The 27,844-nt window shown below is 41.9% G+C and overlaps 1 protein-coding gene across 1 annotated transcript in view; it reads left to right on the forward strand.

Moving 5' to 3' along the window:
• Positions 1-27,339, forward strand: part of chd5 (chromodomain helicase DNA binding protein 5) — a 48,006-nt gene extending 20,667 nt beyond the window's left edge. The window contains exons 9-40 of the mRNA XM_073468409.1: positions 1,400-1,618; positions 1,716-1,922; positions 2,406-2,617; positions 3,959-4,090; positions 4,289-4,397; positions 4,561-4,752; positions 4,871-5,071; positions 5,193-5,330; positions 5,576-5,697; positions 5,866-6,039; positions 7,206-7,347; positions 7,573-7,704; positions 7,958-8,075; positions 8,194-8,318; positions 8,431-8,677; positions 9,161-9,333; positions 10,506-10,680; positions 12,995-13,081; positions 13,699-13,787; positions 14,694-14,827; positions 15,612-15,756; positions 16,527-16,686; positions 16,802-16,881; positions 17,099-17,294; positions 17,383-17,472; positions 17,560-17,703; positions 18,896-19,004; positions 19,211-19,343; positions 19,486-19,681; positions 21,469-21,632; positions 23,328-23,454; positions 24,488-27,339. Of these exons, the coding sequence (XP_073324510.1) occupies positions 1,400-1,618; positions 1,716-1,922; positions 2,406-2,617; positions 3,959-4,090; positions 4,289-4,397; positions 4,561-4,752; positions 4,871-5,071; positions 5,193-5,330; positions 5,576-5,697; positions 5,866-6,039; positions 7,206-7,347; positions 7,573-7,704; positions 7,958-8,075; positions 8,194-8,318; positions 8,431-8,677; positions 9,161-9,333; positions 10,506-10,680; positions 12,995-13,081; positions 13,699-13,787; positions 14,694-14,827; positions 15,612-15,756; positions 16,527-16,686; positions 16,802-16,881; positions 17,099-17,294; positions 17,383-17,472; positions 17,560-17,703; positions 18,896-19,004; positions 19,211-19,343; positions 19,486-19,681; positions 21,469-21,632; positions 23,328-23,454; positions 24,488-24,615 (4,800 nt within the window). The 3' untranslated portion in view covers positions 24,616-27,339. The remainder of the gene's footprint in view (positions 1-1,399; positions 1,619-1,715; positions 1,923-2,405; positions 2,618-3,958; positions 4,091-4,288; positions 4,398-4,560; positions 4,753-4,870; positions 5,072-5,192; positions 5,331-5,575; positions 5,698-5,865; positions 6,040-7,205; positions 7,348-7,572; positions 7,705-7,957; positions 8,076-8,193; positions 8,319-8,430; positions 8,678-9,160; positions 9,334-10,505; positions 10,681-12,994; positions 13,082-13,698; positions 13,788-14,693; positions 14,828-15,611; positions 15,757-16,526; positions 16,687-16,801; positions 16,882-17,098; positions 17,295-17,382; positions 17,473-17,559; positions 17,704-18,895; positions 19,005-19,210; positions 19,344-19,485; positions 19,682-21,468; positions 21,633-23,327; positions 23,455-24,487) is intronic.
• The last annotated feature ends 505 nt before the right edge of the window (positions 27,340-27,844 follow it).

The raw sequence follows: 27,844 nt of genomic DNA on the forward strand, positions 1-27,844 counted from the left end.
AATAATTTTACTTATACTTTTGATACCTAAAGTATTTAGTATGTGGTTTTGGCAGTCAGAGGAAAGATAGGCCTATATCTTACAATAAAATAAATAAAACTGTGCTCAAAGGAAAATTGGGTCAATTTAGGTAGGACCTGCAATCTTTACTTTTGGCGGCTTTTTACAACAGTGATATTTATGAAGTTTTATATTTTAATGTATTCTAACAACTTGCTAAAGTGTTACTCTGTGAGGATTTATGGAGACACGTAACACCACATACTGTATGTCATGTTCTTCAGATTCACACGTGTTTAATGGCGATACTCTTGATATTCTGTTCAAACAGCACATGTGCACTGGGATAGACAGAAATTAAAGTTAGAATATAATAAATTAACACTAAATTTGAGGAGAAAATGACTTAAAACTCGTGAAATGATCTGTTCACGCAGCAAGATAATTTTACCTGACACAAAATCAGTTTCCGCTGGGAAATAATTAGTCTCAGATAAGTGTTTAAATGTGTGAATTAAGTAGATCATGCTGGTTTTTAGATGAAATTACTTGAGATCTAGCTCGCTTCAGCAACACTGATAAGTGAAATACACTGAATATCAGCAGATAATTCTTCATTTACTCGACTTTTTGCATTCTTAATTTTAGCACTCGGAAAAAAAGGAAAGAACAAGAAAGAAATCTCTAATTTAGGTTAAAAAAATCACTTGTAGTTTGATTATTCTGTTACTTGAAGCATTTTTTTTAATGAAAGAGAACAATATGTCTCTAATTGACCTTGTTCTACCAGTTAATTACTCAGCTTGAACACTCCCTGACATGAAACACATTTTCAAGATCAATTTAAGAGTATATTTTAGATTCAATGATAGAAACTCGAAAATAAATTACAAACAAGATAATTAATTAATCTAATTTTTTATTTAAATCTTGGCAAGCACAGTGCATAATAATCCAGATTACTTGTAATCCATTACCACCCTGGTTGTGAGAGACTGCCTACATTAACTTTCTCCTTGTCTCGTGACATCTCGGATGTATCTTGTGAGCGTTTAGCGGCTCCCTATTCCCAAATTGGGAAACACTGATCTCAGATTTTGCTGGACTAAATGTCCTGTTCCTTTTTCACTCTGGACTATCTGGTTATTAACAGTGCATATGCGAAAGCCAGTTTTGGTCAGTGTTTGAAAGGTTCATGCTTTTCACAAATGTACTGTGCAGAGTTGATAACTAACTAACACACAACAAAGCTGTGATCACGCATCCTTTTGTCTCCCAATATGTTAGTGTGGCTGTCTCTGTAAAAAGACAAAAAAAACTTGGGTTTCTGTTTTACAAACAGCATGATGGGTGAATTTAAATCAGCAGTATTTAACTCCCTGCCGCCTCTGTCCCTCAGGAGAAAGAGGGCATCCAGTGGGAGGCCAAGGATGAGGAGGAGGAGGAGGAAGAGGCACCGGGCGAGGAAGAGGACGACCACATGGAGTTCTGCAGAGTGTGTAAAGACGGAGGAGAGCTGCTGTGTTGTGACACCTGTCCATCTTCCTACCACATCCACTGCCTCAACCCGCCTCTCCCCGAGATACCCAACGGGGAGTGGTTGTGTCCTCGCTGCATGGTGAGCTCACAGTTCAGTCCCAAGACTATCTCATGACAATAACCGTTAGTTGCAGTCCTAATCACAGCACCTCTCTTTTCCTTTTTTTTTTTCTTAGTGTCCTCCCCTCAAAGGTAAGGTCCAAAAGATTCTCCACTGGACATGGGGAGAGCCTCCGTTACCGGCTGAACTGCCTGCAGGCCCTGACGGCAAGCCAAGTGATCCGCTGACCAAGCCTCCGCTCAAGGGCCACCCGGAGAGGGAGTTCTTCGTGAAGTGGGCTGGCCTTTCGTACTGGCACTGCTCCTGGGTCAGCGAGCTGCAGGTGAGTTACCAGAAGTAGGTCCAGTCTCTAATTAACATTTCTGCTCTCTCTGGCTGCAGAACACACATGACGAGCCAAGAGAGTTTTCACCGGAGCATCTCCAAATGCAGTTGTATCCAAAGTGATAATGTCTGTTCCTTCGGTGTTAAAGACGCATGTGTATATGAAGACACATTGTTTCACGAGTCAAATCATCCAAACACAATGACTAAGCAATTCAGAGCACTCAAACCTAGCTGACACTTAATTTAGTGTTCAATTGAACGTCTTAACGATTGCTTGGTTAGAAGCAAACACGAAAGCGTTCTTAATTTATTTTGTATCAGTCTTCCCTTCATTAACTTGAAGTAGTTAATCAAATTAGTCTCAATACCTCTGATGGATTATATGTTGCAGCCTTGTCAAAGGGAAGCTCTTTGACAGAGGTGGTGCTGAATGAAACTTCGCAGCATTGATTGTTCTGACTTTTCCGTGGTCGTGCAGTTGGAGCTGTATCACACCGTCATGTATCGGAACTACCAGCGTAAGAACGACATGGACGAGCCGCCGCCGTACGACTACGGCTCCGGGGAGGAGGAGCTCAACAGCGAGAAGAGGAAGAGCAAAGACCCCCAGTACGCTGTGATGGAGGAGCGCTTCTACCGCTACGGCATTAAACCAGAGTGGATGGTTATCCACCGGATACTCAACCACAGGTGGCTGCTCACACTTACACAAAGTCTTACATCTTATATGAGGGCGCAGACACTGAGTCGTTTTACAGACTGGAAATTCGTGATATTAAGCTAGCACTCATTTTGGTGTATGGTTGCTGACATCTTCTTCTGTAATATCACTTTATAAGTGGAGATTATTGTTCACAGCACTGCATATTTCAGAATATGGGAGATGCTGGGTGTTCACCTCAAAATCATAAATACATATAGTTCTCTTACCTTTTTTTGTTGTTTTGGTGTGATGTAAGAGATATTGGCCACAGAGATGTCTACCTTCTCTCCAGTATACAGGCCCTGACACACCAAACTGACGTCAAAGAGCTAGTGTCGCCTCATGTCACATGTGTCTCAGCCAAAAAGCTGCACTTGAACGCACCAAAAAGACTACAGCTGGCAGCCAACAAGCTCTTATGTTCTGCCCCTGCTTGAAAGGAAATACCTCTCTGCTGATATACAAACCACTGCTATGGTTAAGCGTCATTTTTTTGATACCACTCTTGCTAATATGGTCGCTCCTTGAGGTTATGTCTCATAAAATGTTACAGATCACAAGGGGCGAAATATGGGTGAAATTATGGATACTGTAGTGACAGACTCAAAGGACTTTCCCTTCCTTTTTACGTTTCCCTTCTCACGCACTGATTGGTTTACCCGGACAGCCAATCAGAGTGATTTCTCCCACCGATGAGCCGCGGCCGATTCTACATGCTGAATTGGGCGAAACCAAAATGACCCTGACAATGCCCGACAGCTTGCCGTCAGCCTGATATGTCAGGGCCTTAAAACATGCTGTATACTGTTCAAAAGGCTCTTCTTAAGTTACTCTTCATAAAGTAGTGGAGGGCACCATTAATGTTTACACCCATCATCAGCCTCTTGTCTATGAGTAGATGCACGTTCCTTTCTGTGCGGTGATTCGGTTGACGGTTGTAGTTTGGTAAAAAAGAAAATAGTTCCAACATGAAAGCGCTCACAACAAGGTCTGTGGATTGTCTTGAGTTCATGATGTCTGACTGTTGAGTTTTTCACATGTAGTTTTTGGGAACCCTAAGCTGAGTGCCATCTAGTTTCTTAATGTACAGTACATGAGATGGCAGACATCTCTACTGCTTATCAAAATAATCTTGATGAATAAATGAAAGCACTACAGAGGAAAATGAACTATTTTTGATTTTGGGGTGAACTGTCCCTTTAAAATCATCGACAATCATCGACAATCATCGACCATGTTTTAGCAGATATAATTACAGAAAGAACAATACCTGACTTTCATCTGGTTTTATTAGTAATATGTGTTTTGTTTATGTTTATTCTCCCCAGTTTTGATAAGGATGGCGATGTGCATTACCTGATCAAGTGGAGAGACATGCCCTACGACCAGTGCACCTGGGAGGTGGATGACTTTGACGTCCCAGAATATGACAGTCACAAAGCTTCCTACTGGGACCACAGGTTGGTTTACAGCAGGTTACTCTGAGCCACAGCTGTTGTTAATATTATGGAAATGATGGTGAGGATGACTAGAATGAATCTGGAGCACTAAAAAGATAAACAAGGCCAATGCTGCTGTTTCCCCTCTGCCCTGCCCTCTATCTGTGATGCCCCTGTTCGAGCTGTTTGGCTCATCATACTGCTGCAATTACTTGCCAGGGAACAAATACTCGGGGAGGACCAACGCCCTCTGGTGGTGAGGAAAGGAAAGAAGCTCAAAGATGACCATCCAAAGAGGGAGGTCCCTCCTGATGCTCCCATCATAGATGTAAGTTTGGAAATTTAGATGTTTTTGGTCACAGAAGTCCAAACAGTCGTCTGAGTCATGATTTTATTTTATGAAAGTACAACGCTGCATTATTATTTCAGTTTAAAGCCACTAACTATCAGATTTTGCACGATAAGCACATGTAATTTACTCGTTTCACCAGCCAACCATCAAGTTTGAGCACCAGCCGTGGTACATTAACGCCACCGGGGGAACACTGCACCCGTACCAGCTGGAAGGCCTGAACTGGTTGAGGTTCTCCTGGGCTCAGGGCACAGACACCATCCTGGCTGACGAGATGGGCCTCGGGAAGACGGTGCAGACGATAGTGTTTCTCTACTCGCTCTACAAGGAGGTGAGAGTGGAGGAATGTCCCCTGGCCATATTGCATAACATCATCTCTGAGACCAGACCAGCAGTCTGCATCTTCTTCCTGTAATGTGACAGCTGATGAGTCTTTCCTCCTCTCTCAGGGTCACTCTAAGGGTCCCTTCTTGGTTAGTGCTCCCCTCTCCACTATCATCAACTGGGAGAGGGAGTTTGAGATGTGGGCTCCAGACTTCTACGTGGTGACATACACTGGAGACAAAGACAGCCGGGCGATCATCAGGGAGAACGAGTTCACCTTTGAGGACAGCGCAGTGAAATCAGGACGCAAGGTGTTTCGCATGAAGGTACGCAAGGTGTCGGGACGGGAGTTGATACGATTTTATTACCTATCTCTAGTAAGGTGACGAGGCGAAGGTGAAGGGAAAGATATATTTTGTTGACGTTCCTCCTTCCGTCCACTCGCAGAAAGACACTCCTATCAAGTTCCACGTGCTGCTGACGTCCTACGAGCTGATCACTATAGATCAAGCCATCCTTGGCTCCATCACGTGGGCCTGCCTGGTGGTCGACGAGGCCCACAGACTGAAGAACAACCAATCAAAGGTAAGACGGCATTTCTGGCACTGACGGCAGATTGTTCCAGAAGCAGGGACACAACACACAACAAAACAGGAAAGGAGCAGGAACACAGAGCGATATGAGGAGGAAATGTTTGTGCATGAACTTATCCATGAAATAAAATGAGTGACTTTGAAGGTATGATCACAGCGTCACATTCAGGAAGTTTTACATGCGTCATTGCATTCTTTTCGGAGGCATGTGTGTCATATATCTTGTTCAATGTGCAGTTTTTCAGGATTCTCAACGGGTATAAGATCTACTACAAGCTGCTGCTCACTGGGACTCCTCTTCAGAACAACCTGGAAGAGCTGTTCCACCTGCTTAACTTCCTCACCCCAGAGCGCTTCAAGTAAGTCCTTCCTTTCTATGTTTCTCTGTCTTACCACTATCTGCTAGCCGGTGCATCAAATAGGTCCCTCCTCAGACTGATAAATGGATAGAGCTTGTGCTGTTTGGATGCATCGTTTGTATCAAATATCAGTTTAAAACTGTATTTCATGACCTGCGATCTGTGCAGTAACCTGGAAGGCTTCCTGGAGGAGTTTGCTGACATTTCGAAGGAGGACCAGATCAAGAAGCTCCACGACCTGCTCGGCCCTCACATGCTCAGAAGGCTGAAAGCTGATGTGTTCAAGAACATGCCTGCAAAGACAGAGTTGATTGTCAGAGTGGAGCTCAGCCCCATGCAGAAGTAAGCACCTGGGTTTAGAAAAAAAGGGAAGAAGTAGGAGTTTAGACTGTGTACGACTGCTGTCTAAAGGCCCCTACACACCAGACTGACATCAAAGTACATGTAAATGTACAAAGTACAAAGTAAATGACATCAAACTAGCTGCAACAGAGAGACACGTCTCCTTTATCTCAGCCAAAAAGCTGCACTTGAACACACCACAAAGACTACAGCCGGCGGCCAACAAGTTGGTACGTTCTGCACCAGCGTGAAAGGAAATACAGTACCTTAATACCTAAATAAAGAAAATACCTGACACCACGCCTCTTCTAGTTGAGAACATGTCTAATAAAAAGTTGCAAATGTCGCTGGCGAAGAGGAGGAGGAGAAAAATAAGGATAAACTGCACTAAATGGGTGAAATCATGGAATCTAAAGCGACAGACTCAAGGGACTTTCCCTTTCTTTTTCTGTTTCTCTTTTCTGCACTGATCCCCTTGCCTGAACAGCCAATCAGAGTGATTTCTATCACCTACGAGCCAAAACCAATTCTACATACTGAATCAGCCAAAAAGCCTCCGAACAAGGGCCGTCCAGCGGGACACACCGCATCAGCTAGAGCCCCGAACAATCACTGACTGCCCTGACGAAACCCGACAGGCAGTCTGCTGTGTCGGGGCCTTAAAACATTCTGTATAGTGTTCAAAAATGGAGGCTCTTCTTAAGTTACTCTTCATAAAGTAGAGTTTCTAAATTATGCAGCGATAAAACAGGTTATAAATGCCCAAACAATCATATAACTTACTCAACACTATAGAGTAAAAGTTAAGTTGTCAAATACTGACCCCAAGCGTCAATATCTGAAGGCCTGGGGATAAGACTCAGCAATCCACTATCTTTCTCCAGCAAGTAACATTTTGTTGCTTTAAAGTCTCAATGCAACGTCATTTCGGTTGACACTGCCTCATAATCTCCACCTCGCTGTTGGAATATCGCCTGCACTGATATGATAAATTATGGTGTGAATTAATTATTCAAGGCCTTTAATCACAAGATCAAGTTTCAAAGAGTTTTTTTAGCCAAAAGTGGCAGGCGAAGTTTTTGAAGAGTGGAAGTAACTGATTGTGGTTTTCACTTTCATCTCCCCTCCTGGCTCCTCAATCTGACTCATGATCTTTTGTCCTGCAGGAAATATTACAAGTTTATTTTGACGCGAAACTTTGAGGCTCTGAACTCCAAAGGTGGAGGGAACCAAGTGTCTCTGCTCAACATTATGATGGACCTGAAGAAGTGCTGCAACCATCCCTACCTGTTCCCCGTGGCTGCTGTGGTGAGCCAGCAATTTAGATTAAAATATTTGATCTCAATGTTGAGTCGAAAATGATGAAATCCAATGATGATGGCATGGAAAGAGTGCATGTGGGGAGATGGCACCACACCTGTATGCCACAAATTATAGCATTTGTAGTCCTGTGGCTTCAAACCACTAATTATACTCACCACGTGTCCATATAATTCTCCAGCTGACGTCTGGATTTGATTCTTGCCTCTGCAGGAAGCTCCTGTGTTACCCAACGGCTCATACGATGGCAACCTACTGGTGAAGTCCTCAGGAAAACTGACGCTGCTTCAGAAAATGCTGAAGAAACTCAAAGATGAAGGACACAGAGTTCTCATTTTCTCTCAGGTAACACTCGAATGGATATTGCGTCTCGGCTTGAAGCCATCGCTTTCATTGATCGGTGGCCGTGAAGCACTGAAAAACCAGTCATCCATATTTGTTGCCACTCCAGTGCCAGCGTCAGTTGTTGGTGGTAGTCAGCTCAAATGTGAGACACTTGATCAAAGACCATTTTAAAGTGAAAACTCTGACTTCTCTTAGTTTGAGCGAGTCCATTTGGTTTGATCCTAGCTGTATAAACTTGTCTTTTCTTTCACAGATGACAAAGATGTTGGATCTGCTGGAGGATTTTCTGGAGTTCGAGGGTTATAAATATGAACGTATCGATGGAGGGATTACTGGAGGCCTGAGGCAGGAGGCCATCGACCGCTTCAACGGTGAGTTTGTCGATCCAGAATCTGTCTGTGTGAGTTTGTATCGATGCATGTTTCCTTCTACATAGCTTTTACTCTCACACACAAACTGACCGACTCTCTGCTTTGCTTTTTGTCGCAGCACCGGGCGCTCAGCAGTTCTGCTTCCTGCTTTCAACTCGAGCCGGAGGTCTCGGCATCAACCTGGCGAGTGCAGACACTGTCATCATCTACGACTCGGACTGGAATCCTCACAATGACATCCAAGTACAGATGCTTCTTCTACTTTGCGTGCTTTTGTTGTAGCTTTTAAACCAGCGGATCTTTGGTAAAATCTCATGTCACCCCCTGTTTCTGTCCCACCTTTCCATCCCCCCAGGCGTTCAGCAGAGCCCATCGTATAGGCCAAAACAGGAAGGTGATGATCTACCGCTTCGTGACGCGTGGCTCAGTGGAGGAGCGAATCACTCAGGTGGCGAAGAGGAAGATGATGCTGACCCACCTGGTGGTGCGGCCCGGCCTGGGCTCCAAAACTGGCTCCATGTCCAAACAAGAACTGGACGACATCCTCAAGTTTGGCACTGAGGAGCTTTTCAAGGATGAAATGGAGGCAGCACGAACCATGGGTACGTTTCTGCAGCAGACTTTACTCTCGCTTAGAGGAAGGTTTTTTGTACTTAAAAATGAGAACTTATGACACAGTTGGCGGTTTTGTTATTTTCTAGTGTTTCTCCATAAAAAGTTTCCATTTATCCTGCGACTTTGAAATGCAGAGATGGTGTTTCCTCTTGCTCTGTTTGTGCAGGAATAGGTGGGAGTATCGGTAACCGTTTCTTTAAAAGCATTCTCATGTCGTGCCTTAAAAATACTCCTGCAGATCCATATTTCCACAAAAGTCAGCGACTCACAAGGTAAAACTCAGCGTGGAGACGAGTAGAGGCTGCCGATCTCAGAAAAGGCTCCAAAGGGTTTAAAAAACGAGACAAAACGACAAAAAATCGGTGTATTCATATAAATATGTGCTGTCTAGTCACTCATAAGTTTTTCCTTTTAAGGTCAAATCCACGGCTGCTCCAGAAAGACGTTGACTAGGAGCTTCCCATCGACAGGCGACAACAAAGATGGCGAAGAGGGCAATGTGATTCACTACGATGACGACGCCATCTCCAAGCTGCTGGACCGCAGCCAGGACGCCACCGAAGACACCGAGATTCAGAACATGAACGAGTACCTGAGCTCCTTCAAGGTGGCTCAGTATGTGGTGAAGGAAGAGGACGGAGAGGTGAGAATGCAATAAAGATGTTCTGCAGCCCACGGACTGTGGATGAGTGGGGTCAGCACAAATGGAGACCTCAGAGAAGAGCTCTCATTAGATGGTTATTCAGCTTTTTGCAGATTCTGCTGCATAACTGGTGGTTTTGCCTGATAGTGTTACGTTTAGCTTCGAAGTTCCTTGCATTGTTTTTCATGCCTGTTTTTACCGGATGCACATATACGCCGAGCGCCTCTCTGCGTGGCTTCAAATTTGTGCTGACTTTAGAGGGCCAGGATTATTTTAAACAGCATCGGTAGACAAATAAAGCGACGAGCATCAGGCAAACTTTCAAAAAAAAGCTTTCAAATACAGAGATCGCTAAATGTTTAATGATGTAGAAAATGCTTTAAACATTTTTGTTGGGCCTTGGGGATCGACACGTGGTGTGTAAAGCTGGGTGTTGAAAGAAGTGTTCACAGGGTACTTTTAAATTCACAGCTGGTCCACCAGGAATCTGGGCCTTGTAACTTGGTTTTGGTACATTGCAACATAATTATACGATAAAATATTGACACAAAAGGTGCAAAGTAAGGAGAGACACGGAGGCACACTGTACACTGAGAGACGAGCAGTTGTTTCAGTTGTGAAATTCAGGGTCAATGCTGATACTGATGAGTTTTTGTTGTTGTTTATTATTTATTTGTTGTTGTTTATTCCCCCTTTTGTGCCGGGGAAACAAAGAAATCCTCATTATAAGAAGCAACCGTTTTAAGGTCATTCGGCCCTTCACTACCCTATCTTTGAAAGAGTAGAAATCTGATTTTTACAAATTTATAAAACAGCCTTCAGTATGACCTTGTTTCACATTTGAGAAGCAACTGCTGCGAAGCCTTTTCAGCCTTCTATACAGCTTGTGCTCAATCGGAGGTCACCAGCCAGGCTCATGAATGTGCCAGCACAAAAGTTGATGCAATACAGCAGAAAAACATCGGCCACTGCTATTGAACGCAATCTTATTTGCTGATAGGCAGATACCAATGTTCAGCTCAGAAATCGGTGCATCTCTTGTATCAGCATAGTCACAGATATGTAAAATACCATGAGTTTGATACCATTTCAGAAAGATTTGTCACGGATGTATAGTGTGTTCATGCTCAAACATTAATCAAAGTATTTGTATCGACTATTCCCGCGTGCAGGAGGAGGTGGAGCGGGAGATCATCAAGCAGGAGGAGAACGTGGATCCGGACTACTGGGAAAAACTCCTCCGCCACCACTACGAGCAGCAGCAGGAGGATCTGGCCCGCAACCTCGGCAAAGGCAAACGCATCCGAAAGCAGGTCAACTACAACGACACGACCCAGGAGGACCAAGGTAGGCTCTTTCCAGTGTCTACGCTTTCAACAGGACGCTCACTTTCCTAAAGTATTAACCTTTAATATTATCGTGGAAAGTTACTTATTGGCTGCATCTTGGAAGCAACAGCCACGTTCTATTTTTACCACTTTTAATTTTTACATATCGGTGCCAGAATTTTGTTTTCCTGCTCATAGTAAAATCTGAGAAGAGATACACCAGAGCACAGGGGACGCAGAATGAGAGGAGAGTTTTTTTGGCTTGTTAGCCAACGGCTCACCCGCTGGCTCGTGGTCAGGTGGCAGGCGAGTCGAAAGCATATTTCTAAGAAGAAAGAGGCATTATTTTCTAAAATAAAGCGCTCAGCAGGGCTCTGTTTGGGCTTTATTGAATAGATCTGTTTCTTGTCTTCTCCAAATGATTTTCCAGCAGTTTGCAAGACAGTCAATACTAAATGTTGTGAGTGGCATTGTGGGAGCTGTTGCCCATTATGAAAACACACATTAGCTCAGCAATCACTGCTCAGGCTAAAGATTAACACTGTATTTGTTCTGCTTAAAGGGCAACTTCACCAACTGTATACATTAAAGTGTGTTTACAGGTCTTGGTGATCTGATAAATTGCCTCCAGTGATGTCACTCAGTGGCTGCATTGTGGGTAATGTAGGCACCAGGTTTTGAAAAGCAGTCCACTGGTCGAGCATTGCACTCCTATAGCACTGTTAGAGGTTAAAGGTGCATTTTGTAGTTGGAGTTGAGATGAAATTCAAACTCAGACAACATTTATAATCATAACAAGGCAATAATAAAAATCAAATATTACATGTATTTATCAAATAAACATGTATATCAAATATTTATTTGATTTTCCGTAAATTGAATAAACAAGCTGTCCACAGGAAGCATTAGGTCTGAAGCTAGAAAGGTGGCTACTTAGAAGGGTCCTACAAATATAAGCAAAGTAAAACAGTATGAAATTGTGTTTATTAAGTATATTCAGTCGTGAAAATCAATAAATGAAGATTTTTCCTTTCTGGTTAAAAAGGTGCAATATGTTCGGACTGGGAGCTGGAGACAATTTATCAGATTAAAGCTTATCTGAGTGCAGCTTCCTCTGGAGACACAGAAGGCTTTATTTATACTACTTTTTCCACATATGCAGTGTCAGTCCTCAAGACCCGTAAACACACTTTAATGTGTAAAATTGGTGGAGTTACCATTTAAGAAAGCCAAACAGGACAATCAGGACTTACAGGTTAAGGTTATAAGGTGATTTATTCAACAATCAGAGGGATGATAGTGCAGTTGAGGGGCAGCCCGTTGAAGCAGGTGAAGACGGCTCCGTGAGGAGAGGGGTCACTTGAGGTCATTAAGCTCCAGAGTGTGCAGAGAAGCGTAGTGGCTGGCAGGGTTACCAGAGAGTAGACGGGGTCCTGGGAACGTCTTGGCTCAGGAGGCTGGTTGGTTGAGGGGCTGGAGATCACCAAACTCATGACACATCTTTGCTGAATCTAAATAATGAATGGCCAGTTTGTTGTGTGTGAGTGGCATTATGATGAAATAGCTGACACGTTTCTGTATTTAGCTCATGATAATAACTGTATAGGCCAGCGTCACACCCTCTCTGCTGGCTTTAGTGCAGGTCAGCAGCTCCTGTTGCAACATAAACATGGTGATTGACTCCGACATGTAGCTAACAACCCTAACAACAGAAGCGCTGCTCAAGCTGCTGCCCGAGCTTCACGTGCTCGGCTTCATTAGTGAGCTAACAAGGTGACATTATCTCAGCACAGAATAATTTGGGTGTATCGGATCAGGCAAGAACGGCGCAGAAATTAATCACCATGTTTATTAAATCCTCTTAGGTTGTAAGTCTCAACAAGAGCCGTTGACCTCCATTAAATCTGCCTCAGAGTGTGTTACACTGGCCTAAAGCTCTCTTGTATCTCGTGCATTTATATAGTCGTCTCAGTGGGTTTTGAAGCACTTCTTCTCAACAGTTCAACAGTTTCTGTTGCAGTTGCTAGAGATATATATCCTATAGCTGTACTTTTCCGAGTGGCTCAGAGGCCCTGACTGCCACAGTTCAACAGCAGTTGACTGTGGAAGTGTAAAGATTTCCCAGCCCATCACGGCTTAGAGTACACTCTAAGTTTAAAGTGATTGCCTGGCAGAGTAGTCAACCCTCACCTCTCTTCCAGAGGACAGAAGTGCTACAATCTGTGCATGCCCTGCTGTAGTGGTCTGTAGTAATCTGCAGTGCCATGGCGCCATCAGGTGGCCACCAACAGAAGCGAATGCAATGTACTGTTTCTCTTTGATGTGTGGCTCAGAATGGCAGGATGATCTTTCAGACAATCAATCGGAGTACTCGGTGGGGTCCGAAGACGAGGACGAAGATTTCGAGGAGAGACCAGAAGGTAAAAGATAAAAACAACATATTATTACTACATTATTACATAACTATTGAGCTCTTTAGGTAGACCAGTGGTTGCATGTATTTACATGAGTATTTTCTTATTAGTATTTTTGCCTGGCAGAGAAATATAACGTCATTTTATTCTCAAATAAGACACATTTCTATCCCCATATTTAAACTTTAAAAGAAAACTGTGCAACAATCACAGTCTCCTTTCTCTTCGACTATTTTGTGCTGTATCATACTTTGCTGTAATGGTACTGTCCTGTGTCTTTTGCACTGGTTTCTTGTAAAGTTGGACATCTTAGAGATGTACTTTCTCCACTGCACTTCTTCATTATCGCTCTTGAAAAGGGCATCTGCTAAAGGCCAAGTCTTACTGTCATCTGAAAGAACTTCACAGAGTCTAACTGTTCATGTCCCCCAGTTGCACATCGCATGACTGTTTCCTCAATAGTCACTTTGACTGACAGAAACTAATCAGCCCCCAACTCCCAAGATAGATTATAGATAAAGATATAAAAAGAATTGTTGTATTTCTCTCTGCTAACTGTATCTATGCTCAGACATTGTAAGGACGCCCTTCTGACACTGCATTTGTCTTCATGTTTTCTGTAGGTGGACGCAGACATTCTCGCCGGCAGCTGAAGAGTGAGAAAGACAAACCTCTGCCGCCCTTACTGGCGCGAGTCGGGGGCAGCATTGAGGTATGAATTACAGTTTGTACTGTAGGTCCGTCCTTAAAGGAAAAACTAACATTACGTGTCTTGTTACACCATGAACAGCTTAAATGGTCCGTGCCAAGTCAGTGGAACACCATAATACCACCAGAAGATATACGGCCTTTATTAAATCAGGTAACTTTATTGGAGTTAGGATCTATTTTGCAAGAGAGACCTGAGTTAAGCAGAGGGAAAGGAAAACGAACATAGACAGACATAACAAAAGGACATATAGCATCAAAGACAATCATTTGGTCTTACGGAGATGGTGTTTACACATCTTGGTCCAAAATCCTCCACTGGTTTTCAACTGGGTTAAGAGCTGGTGACTATAAATTCACATCATTTTCATACTCGTTCATAATCAGTGAGCTCTGGTGCACAGAAGCATTTGCATGTAATACGTTTCTCCACTCTTCTATTCAGGTTCTGCCTTTAATTTGTCCCCTCGTCTGTATAAACACTGTTTGGAGCGACTGGTAAAAGTATTTTTGCAGCATAACTTAAGTTATCAAGGGGATCATTCTACTCTGTAAATTTTGCTCATTAGAAGAAAGTTTTGGGAAAAGAGCGGGACCATAATGAACCCAAAAGAGTTTATCTTTAAGTCCAACATGTCAGCAAGCATCTGATCAACTGATCCTGCAGCTGATCCGGTGCCCTTGCTCACCACTCTGTGGAACGGAGCCAGCGAGGACAGAGTTAGAATAAATTCATGGTCAGGGTCACAGAATAAAACAGACAGCAAGCTGCTTCATGTTCTGTATTTCTGCTAAAATTCATTTATGAGTGAATAAAGTCTCCCTGATTGCATGCAGAATGTGGTGGTTTAAAATCTTCTCTTTCACTTACGTTTATTTCCTGTCTAAAGCGTTGTCTTCTCATCACAAGGTCCTGGGTTTCAACGCTCGCCAGAGGAAAGCCTTCCTCAATGCCATCATGCGCTGGGGCATGCCACCTCAGGACGCCTTCAACTCCCATTGGCTGGTTCGGGACCTGAGAGGGAAGAGCGAGCGCGAGTTCAGGTAATTCTCCTAATATTGTTTTATATTTAAACTGGGATAAGTGGTGTGGTTTTTCATCAAACTAAGTGCAATTTGTCAAGGGCTGCTAGCTCTGGGCTATTTATTCACGGCTCACAATTTTCAGGGTTACTTCTCCTCCGAATGCACCAGAGTCATTTATTACATATATAAATATTCAGACTGTGACTTGTGTTTTTATTTCTAAAGTAAAGCAACTGCACTCAGTTACTGCCGACAAGTACTGATACTACCTCTGCTGCAGCTGTCATTGCTACTAAAGCTGGATTTATACTTTTTACGTATTTTTTATTGTCTTCTATTACTACCATTTCTCTTAAGACTGTGTTCGTGCTATTTTCTTGCTTTTAATATGACTATAATGTCAATAATATGACTAGTACTATGACTGCTACATTAAAATATTAGTTTAGTTACTATCATGCCACCTCTACTACAATTACTTCTCTTACTATTACAATTACTAATACTACAGTACAACAATCAGTTATTTCTCTTTCTACAACTACTTCTGCCTCAGCTACTAGTTTTTATTTCTCTGATTGTGATTACAAGATATATATCATACACCAATAACTACTGTAACAATACTTCTTCATTTTACACATAAAACAAAAGGAAAAACATCAATATTTACATTTATATACTTTCAAAGTCCTCTACTAATAGTACAAGTGCTTCTAGTGCTAGTTAAAATACGGTGCTGGTATCCTCAGAGGAATAACTCTCGTCACATGTCCTGTAAAGTGTTTTATTTTTTCATTAGGGCATATGTGTCTCTGTTCATGAGACATCTATGTGAGCCGGGGGCGGACGGAGCAGAGACCTTCGCCGACGGAGTCCCACGAGAGGGACTGTCTCGTCAGCATGTTCTCACCAGGATCGGGGTCATGTCCCTTGTCAGGAAAAAGGTACTGGTTGTCCATCCAGAGACATCTTTTAAAGCAGAATACCAAGTGTTCAGCTGGAGCACTGTGAGATTAGAGAAAGTAGGTCAAACTGTTCAGGCAGAGGCAAATGCAGACAAGATGAAGAGGGGGCTCTGTGGGTATACACATCATCGACACCACAAATGTATATGTTTTGTTAGCTTTGTTTGTCATGTATACGCCTGGGTAAAGAAAGAGAAGTGGGAAGTGTTTTTTGGAGCATTAAGTCCTTTTAAGTTCTTAGTAACCTTAAAAAAATGATTTACTGAATCTGGTTGCACCATTAAAATGTCAGAAATGTGTATATTGGTTGCTAAGAATACTCGCAGCGCAGTCCAATTAAAAACAGGAAGTCAGTAGCATCACAAACTGTAACGTTAGCATAATTGGTCTCAACCCAAAACATTTTAGGGGGCTCAGCGACTATGAATCCTTTCCGTTGTAAATGCAGGCATGTAGGAAAGTAAGGAAACCTTGACTAATGGCTCACCTTCCTCACTATATATCCTGTAAATGGCCCCTGACAAATACATTTAGAAAATTGAAAAATTCACATTATAACTAGGCTAAGTTTGAATTGAAGCCGGTGCAACCTGATACGGGTACATTTTAACTAAACTGCTGGTTCAGTATGCCGCATGCATTTTACACTGGAGCTCTACCTAATCCCTTATTTGAGGAAAGTAAGCCATCGTGACAGAGTCGGATTTTCATTTTATTACAGTCGAACAACTCTCTTTTTTTTTTTGTAGGTGCAAGAGTTCGAGCATGTAAATGGAAAGCTGAGTTCTCCAGATCTGATTCCTATCGGCATGGAGCTGAAGAAGCTGACTGAGAGTTTATCTTCTGATCCCAACACCCCGGTGCCAGCCAGCCCTGTCGCTACACAGCCCGGCACTCCCATCCCTCCAGGTCAAAACAAAAGTGTCTGCGCTGATCAAGTTTTGTTTTTCCCCCTGACTGAAAGGTGAAGTTCGTGCTTAGAAAAAAAAAAGTTTTTGAGTTGTTGTTGTTTTCTAAATTGTAGAGAAGACTGAGTCTCTCTTGGGCACCGCTGAGGACAAGGAGACCACAGAGCAAGATAACAAGAAACTGACAGAGCAGGAAGTGAGTCCTTTTATTCTTCCACGATCCATCACTTTCATTCTACTCTCCTTTATCTTCTTGTCCATCTTCTCGTGGTTCATCACACTTTAACCGCACTCATCGCATCATCCTCAGAAGACACTTCTGTCAAACTTAGACACCTTTTAACTTGTCTCTCTGCCCTCTATCAACTTTCTTCTTTCTCCTCCGATTGCCCTGTCTGTTATTCCCTCGGCAGACCTCCAGTGCGGAGCCAGCATCTGTACCTGAGAAGGCAGCTGACAGTGAGGAGAGCAAGGCCAGCTCAGAGGAGAAAACAGGAGATGAGAGGGACAGAACCGAGTCACCTTCCACAAAGACAGAACCATCTGCCAACCCAAAAGAGTCCGCTTTGAAACAGACAGAGCTGTCATCTAGTCAAACCTCACCTAAAAGTGAGTGATGTATGAACCTCGTGCTGCAAATTTGATTTCTCTGCAAGGTTGTACTGTTTTAAATTGGGTCCTTTTTTGTGATCAACAGTGGAGCCCTGCAAAGAAACAGAGAAGTCCTCAGAAAAAGGAGATACTGATTCTCCTCAGGCAAAAACTGAAGACAAGGAAAACAAGCCAGGTATACAGCACATGCAGTGACAAAGCTACAATAACTGGAGTCCATTATATAGATATTCAATTCACACAATATATGTTGCTGTTGCAGATGACATGAAGAGCGAGGATGCGTTAGAGGGTCGACTGAATGGAGACAAAGACACTTTGGATGAGATGGATGAGAGCAGGAAGGAGGACAAAAATGGATACAAAGCCAAGTTCATGTTTAATATCGCTGATGGAGGTTTTACAGGTAAGAATAAGAGTGACTTTTTTAACCTCAATCAGCCAGAATTAACCAAAGTAGAACTGTGACTCACAGCAAAATACTTCACACGTGTTAGAGGAATGAAATATGGCTGTTGGAAAGTATATATATTGTCGAAAGTGAGTAGAAGTTTCATAGTTTTTATATGCAACCCAAATCTGAATGCACATTATGTTATGAATCCATTAAAGACACACTAGATGGCTGCAGTGTGCTTATTTAGTCCCACTGTATTATACTTGTCAGCAGGACGCATTTGTCAGTGGTCTAAAAGACGACTAAAACACTCACATTGTGAAGAAATATGCAATTAAATGCCGCTGACTCATTTCCATAATATTGCTTTGTAATATTGTGACGCTCAGTCTTAATTTGTAGATTCGAACGAAGAAAGAGAGAAGCAGCAGGGAAACATGACTGTTGTGGTGTTATCTGGAGACGAATGAATACACTGTGAATAATGAAACAACTTGTCAGGGCAGCATGAAATGGTTATATTTTCTGTCTCAGTGCTTGGAAGGTCTACATTCAAATAAAACTGTTTTAAAGTCGTCAGCTCACAGACAACTGGAAAAAAGTAACACCAAATAACATCTCGTAAAAAAAAGGGTGCTGTTAGGTCACGATGGCGTCCTGAAAAGTCTTGTTTTTCAAAGATAGACTGTCATAGACGAGTAAAGAAACCAGAAAATAGTGACATTTAAGAAGCTGGAATAAAATGTTTTTTGTTTTTTTATCTTTCAAAAATCACTCCGACCTGACTCACCCCAGTAGCTCAGTTGATAGATTGTGTGCTCCATGTACAGAGGCTGTGTCCTTGTCACAACGATGTTCAAGTCTGACCTTTGCTGCATGTCATCCCCCTTTCCTGTTACTCTTCAGCTGTACTGTCCAATAAAACAAAAAAAACCCACTTTATTAATTGATTTTCGATACAGTTAGCAAGTAATTTAATAGTTAACAGCACATCAGATTAATTGTTGCAGCTCTAGTGCTTGTAGACCTACATTTCTTTCAACTTGTGTCTTGTTAATGGTTGTTTATTTCTGGTGCCGTTATGAAGTTGATTTGTTTTGTCATGAAACTTGTTTGTGAGTTTTATGTGCTCTCACATCTTCAATATTACTTTTACATTTTTGTAAAAAAACTGTTTTGAACTCGTACTTTCCCCCATCAGAGCTGCACACCCTGTGGCAAACTGAAGAGCGAGCGGCGCTGTCTTCTGGAAAGATGCATGACATCTGGCACCGTCGCCATGACTACTGGCTGTTGGCTGGCATCGTAACGTATCCTTTTTCCCAGATGGAGCGAGAAGCTCTGGAAAAGTAATTTAACTACTCACGACCGGCGGGAGCTGCAGTCGAAGGACTGATATTTACAAACTGTGAGGAGTGATATAAAACTACGCAAACCTGTCTCCGGTTTTTATTTGAAGAATTTTATGAGGTTCTGTGCTCACATTTGTTTTTCCTTGACTGGGAATCTATCTCAGACATGGCTATGCTCGCTGGCAAGACATTCAGAATGACCCACGCTATGCTATTCTGAATGAGCCCTTCAAAACGGAGATGCATAAGGGCAACTACCTAGAGATGAAGAACAAGTTCCTGGCTCGCCGCTTCAAGGCAATCTGAGTGTTTTTTAACTAAATAAGGATTAAAGGATTTGTTATGTCTGGATGCAAAACTGAAACAAACTGTCTCTCAATTTGTATCTCCCTGTGCCTGTCACTCTCTTTTTCCCCTCCCTCTCTCTGTCTCTCTGTAGCTGTTGGAGCAGGCTCTGGTGATTGAGGAGCAGTTGAGGAGGGCAGCGTACCTGAATATGACCCAGGACCCCAGTCACCCGGCCATGGCTCTAAACACTCGCTTCACTGAGGTGGAATGTCTGGCGGAGTCCCACCAGCACCTGTCCAAAGAATCTCTGGCCGGGAACAAGCCCGCCAATGCCGTGCTGCACAAAGGTCTGCGGTCCAGCTACAAAAATAGCCACAGTCGCTATTGTCAGAATTTTTGCATCACCTTCCGAGTGCTGGTGAAGTCGGAAAAATAATCCTGCACAAATGACTTTTACAGGGCAGAATTACTGACATACATTTTTCATGAGACATTTGTCAGCCCACAGGCCATCTGTGCTGTGTGTGTGCGTGTGTGTGTGTGTAAAATCCGGTTGTTCATGAAACATTCATGAAAGAGGGTGGTGCAAAAAAAAATTAAGTTTAATTTCTCTACAGAATTAACCAAATGTTACTTTGACTGTATTCAGAAAACATATTTTACTGGTGCCGTTTCATCTGCTGCACCATTAGAATATAATCCATTAGATAGATAACTGTTATCTTTTTATCACAGCTGACCTGCCTCACTCACTTAATTATAATATTTCCTTAAAACAAGATAATTTAAATTGGGATCAGGTTCATCCACCCTTCCAGACAGTAAATGAAGTGCATGAAGTGTCATGGTTGTGTTTTGTGTGTTATTTCTGGTTTTATTTTGTAGTTTTATTCTCTTATGTCTTGTTGTCACTGTCTGCCTCCTGCTCACCTGTGTTCCTGGTGTTCTGATCCTCCCCCCTACACCTTTCTCACATCAGCCTCGTTAGCACTGTCCTGTTTCCAGTGTCTCTCCGCCTGCACCTCATCCCCTCGTTAGTTTAGCTTGCGTTGTTCCTTCACTCTTTATTGGTTCGTGTGTTTTCCTCCACACATCTCCTGTGTTTGGTTCCCAGTTCTTGTGTGTTTCCTGAGTTCCTGATTTGTTCCCTGTGGTTTTGTGGTTTGTCCTCAGTTTTTGTATTGCTATGGTATCTTCCTTTGCCTGCCTTTTTATTGTTCGCACCTTTGGATTCTGGACATTCAGCTCATTAAAGCCCGCCTATGTGTCTTGTATTTGGGTTGTTTCTGTGTAACTGTAACAAGAAAAGTCCAAAAGTGCGAACAGTAAAACAACAAGCAACAAAAAGGCAGATAAAAGAAATACAAAAAACTGGGAACAACATAGGAACACAAGGAGCACAGGAGACGTGTGGACAAATACAGATGAACCAACAAAGAGTGAGGGAACAACACGGGCTTAAATACAAACTATACTAATGAGGGGATGAGGTGCAGGTGGAGAGACACTGGGGACAGGACAGGGCTAACAAGGCTAATGTGAGACAGCTGTGGGGGGAAATCAGGCTGGGAACACGGGAGGGAAGCAGAACACTGGGAACAGCAGGAAATAGAAAGTGACAACTAGACACAAGAGGACGTAACTACAAAATAAAACAGGAAATAACCAACTAAAACCCACAACCATGACATGAAAGCACCTAACAGGTGGATCCTGTTTGACACAGTGGCTTCGTTTTCTGTCTCAACATGCTGACAGTAATGAGTAGGATGAAAGTTTGGGGAAAAGCCAAGCCCCAAGACTGCATGAAAATGATTTGTTAAAATGTTATTGCTCCAAATGTTGTTCTCTGTGAACCTTATTGATTCATCTGTCAATGAAAAATGTTATTTACTTCAGGGCACCTGTTAATTTCAGGCCCTGGATCACGCAATTAAATTGCTTTATTGAATGATTCAAGGTTACCCACGCTCTTTTTGAAGTGTGATGTTTTAAAATCATTTTCAAGCTCCTTTTCTCATTGATCTTTTCCTCACTAAACGATGCTACATGTGCAAGCATTATATTAGTGTTAATAAAAATCAAGCCCATTTTTCTGCTAACGTGTGTGTGTTTGTGTGTCATGCTCTTACAGTGCTGAACCAGCTCGAGGAACTTCTGAGTGACATGAAAGCAGATGTCACACGACTGCCCAACATGCTGTCCAGGATCCCGCCGGTGTCGGCCCGTCTGCAGATGTCTGAGAGGAGCATCCTGAGTCGCCTCACCAGCCGAGGGAGCGAGCCTCCACCACAGCAGGTGAGATGGGCTGCTGTGGTCGAGAAGGTCAGAGTGAATTCAGAAAAACTCTCTTTAACAAGTCATTCATTCATTTGTGCAAATACAGTCAAATATAAGCCACTTCTGTTTGATTTCCTTAATAAGAGGAGTAGAGCTCTCATGGGTCCTTGGAATCCTTGAAGTTTGTGAAAAGCGTGCATCAGTTTATATTTTTATGCAAGAAGAGACATTTAAGTTCTTTTGTTTTGTCTTTTTCTTAGCTAAACTTAATAGGCCACTTCCCAATATGTCTGTCTGCTGCATTTATCTGCCATCACTGTGTTGTAACAGTAATCAACCTTGATCTGGGTCTCATACTTTGCCTTGTTGGGTCCTTGAATTTGAGGAAATTAGGCCTGAAAAGTCCATGAAAAGTCCTTGAATTTGAGGTTTAATAAGGCGTGAGATACCGAGGACTCGTTTGTTTTGAGATAGCATTATAAGATGGAATATTATTTATATAACACCTTACAAAACTAAGTTACAAAGTCTTTCAAAGGACAAAATAAAAATAGAAGATGAACAATGACACAAACAGCTTAAAAATAGTTACATAAGTGAAATAAAACAATATAAAACAGTCATAAAATAAGAGTTGAGAGAATGCTTTTGTATAAAAATGAGTTAAGAAGTGATTTACAATAAAGACTTGACTTTAAGTATTTTAATTACATGTACATTTTCCATTTAATTTCATTACATAAGTCTTTCTATCATTCTTGAGTCAGTGTGAATAAATTACATTAATGCAAACGTATACGTGAACTAAACATAAATACGTAACAAATACTAACTAACTAATAACTTTATTAATACATATAAATTTAAGGAGAAATTCTTTTCCCATCTCCTGTAATACATCACACCTCTGGTTATTTAACTCACGCACACTGACTCAACATTATAGAAAAACTTTGCATTAAATGTAACATTTCAGTATTTTTTTGACTGTAACAAATAAAAGTGAACTCAGATGAAAAACCCTGTGGAAGCACACTGCACCAGCCTAACCTTCTCCCGGAGGTCACAGCAGGAGTTAATAGTTCAGACTTGGCTTGAATTATGCATTGGAAGCAGAGGAAATAAGGCTCACTAAAATGTGCAGTCGGCTGAAAAAATGTAAGAAATAAATTCCTGTGGCCCAAAAACTTTGAAGTACTCTGTAGTCACGACTCAGCAGCCACATTATTCCTTCAAAAACCTGTGGAGACTCAGACTTCCTATCCCCCATGGAGGAGTTTCCCCTGGTGTAATGGGGAAAAAAAGCCTCTCCCTTAAGTTGTTTACTTTCACCACTGAGCTCCATGTTTCAGTCCCGGAGGATTTAACAAAGGCTGTATTCTGTCTCATTACTTTCATCTCTCCTGCACCTGTTTACCACAGTTGAATGTGTGTGTTTTTTATTCTGTTATACAACAGACCATTTCAGCCAAGCAGCAGATTGGTCATGCGCTCTGAATGTTTTTTGGTCTTTTTGTTGTAACCAAGGAAACAGCCCACAATTTGACTTCCCCTTTGTTTTTTTTTTGTTTTATCTGCTTACTTTAGTTCCCTGCAGAGCTACTAAAAACCTGCCAAATGTTGTGCAGAAGACATCATAAACAGCATCACTCTCTCGTTATTATTCTATCTATGTTACGTCTTTATAACTCCTGTCTTGTGTTTGTTTCTCAGCCTTTTAGTCAGGGTGGGTTTGGCTGCTCTCAGATGTACAGCAGCAGCTTTGGCGGAGGGTTTAGAGGACCGGGTGGACAGCCGATGGTCAACTACAGTCAGATGCCTCTGGGACCCTACGTCAGCGGTAAGGACCAACAGCTACAGCGGGATGTTGTATCATAGGTGACATAACTCATCTGGGACTGGAGGTTGTTCATGCAACTTAGATTATGCTATTGAATTAACTGAAATTAAAGAGGAATTCCTGTATTTTTAAACCCGGGTCCTATATTTGCATGTTTTGGTGTGCAAATGATTTATACTCACCTAAATATTTGGAATTGGTCCAGTAGATCACCTCAGCTGGCAGCCAGGACATGGCTACAATGACTCCAACTTAATCCTTTCCGAAGGAAAGGCGATCTACTGTACCAACTCCAACGCTTATGGTAAGTATGAATCATTTACATGCTAAAATATGTAAACGAAGGGCGAGGTTTAAGAAAAAAGTGGATGAGAAGGAACCATTTTGGTATTTTATAGGCAAATGTCTAAAGATGTTTCAATATTAACCAGATTAACAGACTGCAAATTAGATCTTTTTATAATATTTAGAAGACATTTCTGGAAATTTTTTGCCATTTTATGTAATGGATGAGGCCCCTTTGTTAACTTTTGTGAATGGTTGCTAAATTACATTGATGTGAGGTGCAATGAAATGAAATTATAATTATGTTTTATTACATTTCTATCATTTCTATTTGTAATAGTGAGACTGCATTCACCAAGTTAGCTGCTGAGATCTGGAACATGTAAAACACTGTCTGACTGTTTTCACATCTGTATCACACCTTCAAATAAGTCAGATAGGGTAAAGATCATGAGCATTCAGACAGTCAGACATGTTTTGAAGGGGTGCCAGACTAATTTGGAGGAGAAAACAAAGAAATTAAAGTTATTACACTTTGTTGTAAACATCCATCACTGACGTCCTAATCCAACTTTGACCTGTCTGCTTTAGTTGCACACACTGTGAGGGTTTGATTATGCTCACTTCCAGTTTTGATGAAGCTACTGTGCTTGTTCTGTTTGAAAACTACCACATCAATTCATTTTATAGCCCATAATTCTCACCCTAACAGCAAAAACTGAAACATCTGAACTCTCTTCCTCCTCAGTGTCCACTAACGGCCCTCCACCCCCTACAAGCCATCTGGACAAGAAGTCACTTGACTCCTTGAGAGACGTGGCTACGCCTGACCTCAAGTCGGGCAAACCTAGTGATGTCATCTGCATTGAGGACTAGACCAGCTCTGTAACACTGACCTGAGGTCAGAAACTCCCAGGGATGGATTCTGTATGGATGACAGCTGCCCATCTCCTTCCGCCACATCCTCCTCTTTTCTCCTGACTTCAAATCTACAAAAATCGAGCTCTCTGTCTCCGGATAAGGCGATTAACTTTTTGATTAATGCAGATGTATCTATCTTAACGATTGCACTTTTAATCTTTCAAGGATTCTATAGAAGTATTTCAATAGGTATTTGCTTTTGTTAACCTGTGCTGGAGAGCTGAGGACGAGGAGGGAAAAAGGAAGCAGCTTTTCTGACAGAGGATATTTTGTTTTTTGCCCTGCACTACGAGGAGGAACTCAAGCAAGTCGGCATGACTGAGTTTCTGATGCTCTTGATTGGGGCTCGTTCTAATCTTGGAATGTGTGTTTTTTTCTTCGTGCCAGCCTCGACTTTTTCATTCTGCGTGCCCCCTGTTGCTTTTACCCATCTGCCTATTCTCTGTACACTGTGACTGTGCCCACGCTGGAGCTTGTTTCCTGTGAAGGAAGGAGTCGAGTCTTCAGTCATAGTTTGATAGGAGGCTGTTTTCCTGAGGGCCGATATTGTTACTTTAAAATGAATATGTGTTTTGTCATTCACGTAGTAACCAGTGGATAAATTATTGATTTGAAAAGCATCAAAAACTATTCTCATGTATGCAGTAGCTGGACACAGTCTGTCTGAATCCTCTAAAGACTGCCACCCGCTGGTAATTTGGAGAAAGTAATCTCTGCCAAGCCTGCAGATACAGTTTACTGCAGTACCAGTATCCTGTGAGGGGTTGGCTTCTTGTACTGTACATACTCAGAGACTGCTGTTTATTTTACCTCACATAGGTCTAATCATAGTGAAAAATATGTATACAAACATGGATGAAATCAGAGGCCTGGCTTTGGCGTCGAAACATGAAGATCACGCAGAGAAGAAAAAGCTGGCAAAAATGATTTTTAACACATTTCAGAGAAGACTGAGTATTTCTGTGTATGGTACGATATTTGTGATTCTTATTATATTTGAATGTTAGTAGTGGCTGTAGAGCTTAACCCTGGGGCCACGACCAGTGGGACTGCACTATAAACAGGAACTCATCTGGTCTACATCCACAGACAGGGCTTTAATGTTCAGGCCTAACTGAGAACACGGCCCTGAGTGGAGTGTGGCTTTTTTTTTTTCCTCTTCGGGACTTTCCCCAGTTCCCTGTCATTGTTAGAACTGAATAAGAACATGTGTGCTTTTGGCGCAACGTCACCTTAAGTCTAGTATTTGTCGCAAAAAAATTGCGCTTTTGTTTGCTTCTCTTTACGTTAAGATAAAAATAAGACGTATTTGGTCACTTTGGTGCCATTAAAGAAGATGATCCAGTATGATTTGTTCTTTGATGCAGTGTATTTTTCCTCCACTGAGGTGAAGACTAAAACCTAAACCTACATTTGAGGGGATTCTCTCTGTGTATCAGCTTCTATAAGGACCAATGTTGCACAGCATTACATTACATTAGATAATGTCTTCACTTCCAGTTTTGTTTTGGTTCTTTCAAGAGTGTATCTTGCTGCCTATTGCTTTACCTGGTGTGAGGACACGTTAGCATGGTATAGCTACATATCTCGTCCATTCCCTCTCCTACTATTATGTGCTAAAGTGACTGTCCACTGAGTAAAAACAATCTTTTATAAATTCAAGCGTACTATATTTCCTTTTCTATGAAGGCATTGCTCGAATGTTTGGATTCAAAGTGCAAATTGTTATTGACATGTTTCTTTTTTTTTTTTTTTTTTTTCCAAAGACCAGTGGCATTACCTGTTTGTATTATTATTAATTGACATTGCCACAGCACTTATTTGACATTGTTGGGATGCCGATCGTGATTGGACTAATCTAAACTGAAGAGGCGGTGTACAGAGTTGGTGAGTGTATTTTCTTACTGCAGCCTCCTCGCCCCATCATTTCTCAGACGACTCGCTTTAACTTCCAAACAAAAATTCAAAAACATCCAACGAAAACCTTGAAGTGCATCATCTTTTTTCCGCGCTCTTCTTCGTCAGTGTTAATCAGTGCTGTTTTGTTCATCGTGTTTCCGTTCAGGCCATCAATTACTTGACCATGACATGTATTAGGTTGCTCGACAGATAGAACCTCAGAAACATGTAAATATACTTGAAAGATTTTTCAGAGATAAGTCCATCTCACACAGATTTATGTATCAAACTGAAAAAAAAAAAGATGAATGTCTGCTGGATGGTGTTGCCATAGAACTGCAGTGTGCAAAATCATGTCCTTTTCCCTCTGGAGTGACGACCACGAGATGACGTCAAAAACACAGTACTCCAATGAAATGCAATCAAACTGAAGTCAGTATGAATGTAATGTCTGTTAGAAAAAAAAGGCTTCAGTCTAATATTATAAATATGTTAACAATGTATGTACATGCTTATTAACATGGCTTCAAAAGCTACCAAAAGACCCTGATAAAAGGCACCTTTGTTGCAGTGAATGCACAGCATGTGAAGCGTTTGATATGACGGTTCACTTTGGGGGAGGCGGTAGTGTATCTAGCATTTACAGACAATGAGCTCCAAGCAGTGTTATGGTTCTGATATTTGTGCTGTATAGCAATTGAATGAAAAAGTGAATTGTCATCTTTTTATTTGTATTCTGTGTATTTGTTCAATGTGTTTTAATAAATCTTCTGGACAACAGTGACGCTGTGTGAGTTTTTGTGTGTGAGCGAGGAAGCGCACATGTGAATAATTGAGCTAAGCTGAGGAGGACTTCAGATTTAATTAACTTTAATTGACTTTCTTGACCTCACACATTACCTTGTTGTTCAAGTGTGTCTTCCGGCGCTGCGCGTCACAATCTGCATGAGCCTGCGGTACTGTAAATGTGATTAGAGACAGAAATAGAAACACTGTTGTAGTCCTGAGGGGGCAGAAATAGCAGACTGAGGCCATTCACAAAGTAGTCCCAGTGCGATTCAAACATATTAAAACATACTTAAATTATGGATGAAACTCTCATTCTGTCTTGTCCCCCTCGGTATGTATGAATGTATGTGAATGTGAGTCTATATTTTCTATCGTCCTTTCTTTTTTAAGCATTTGAAAATAAAGCCTGTGAATGCCTGAATCCTCAGATCTGATGAATCTGATGCACTTTTCTTGTCTTACTGACCACTCAAAGCATTTAACAACCCAAGTCAGC

Source organism: Pagrus major, chromosome 6, assembly GCF_040436345.1.
Source record: "Pagrus major chromosome 6, Pma_NU_1.0".
NCBI lineage: Eukaryota > Metazoa > Chordata > Actinopteri > Spariformes > Sparidae > Pagrus > Pagrus major.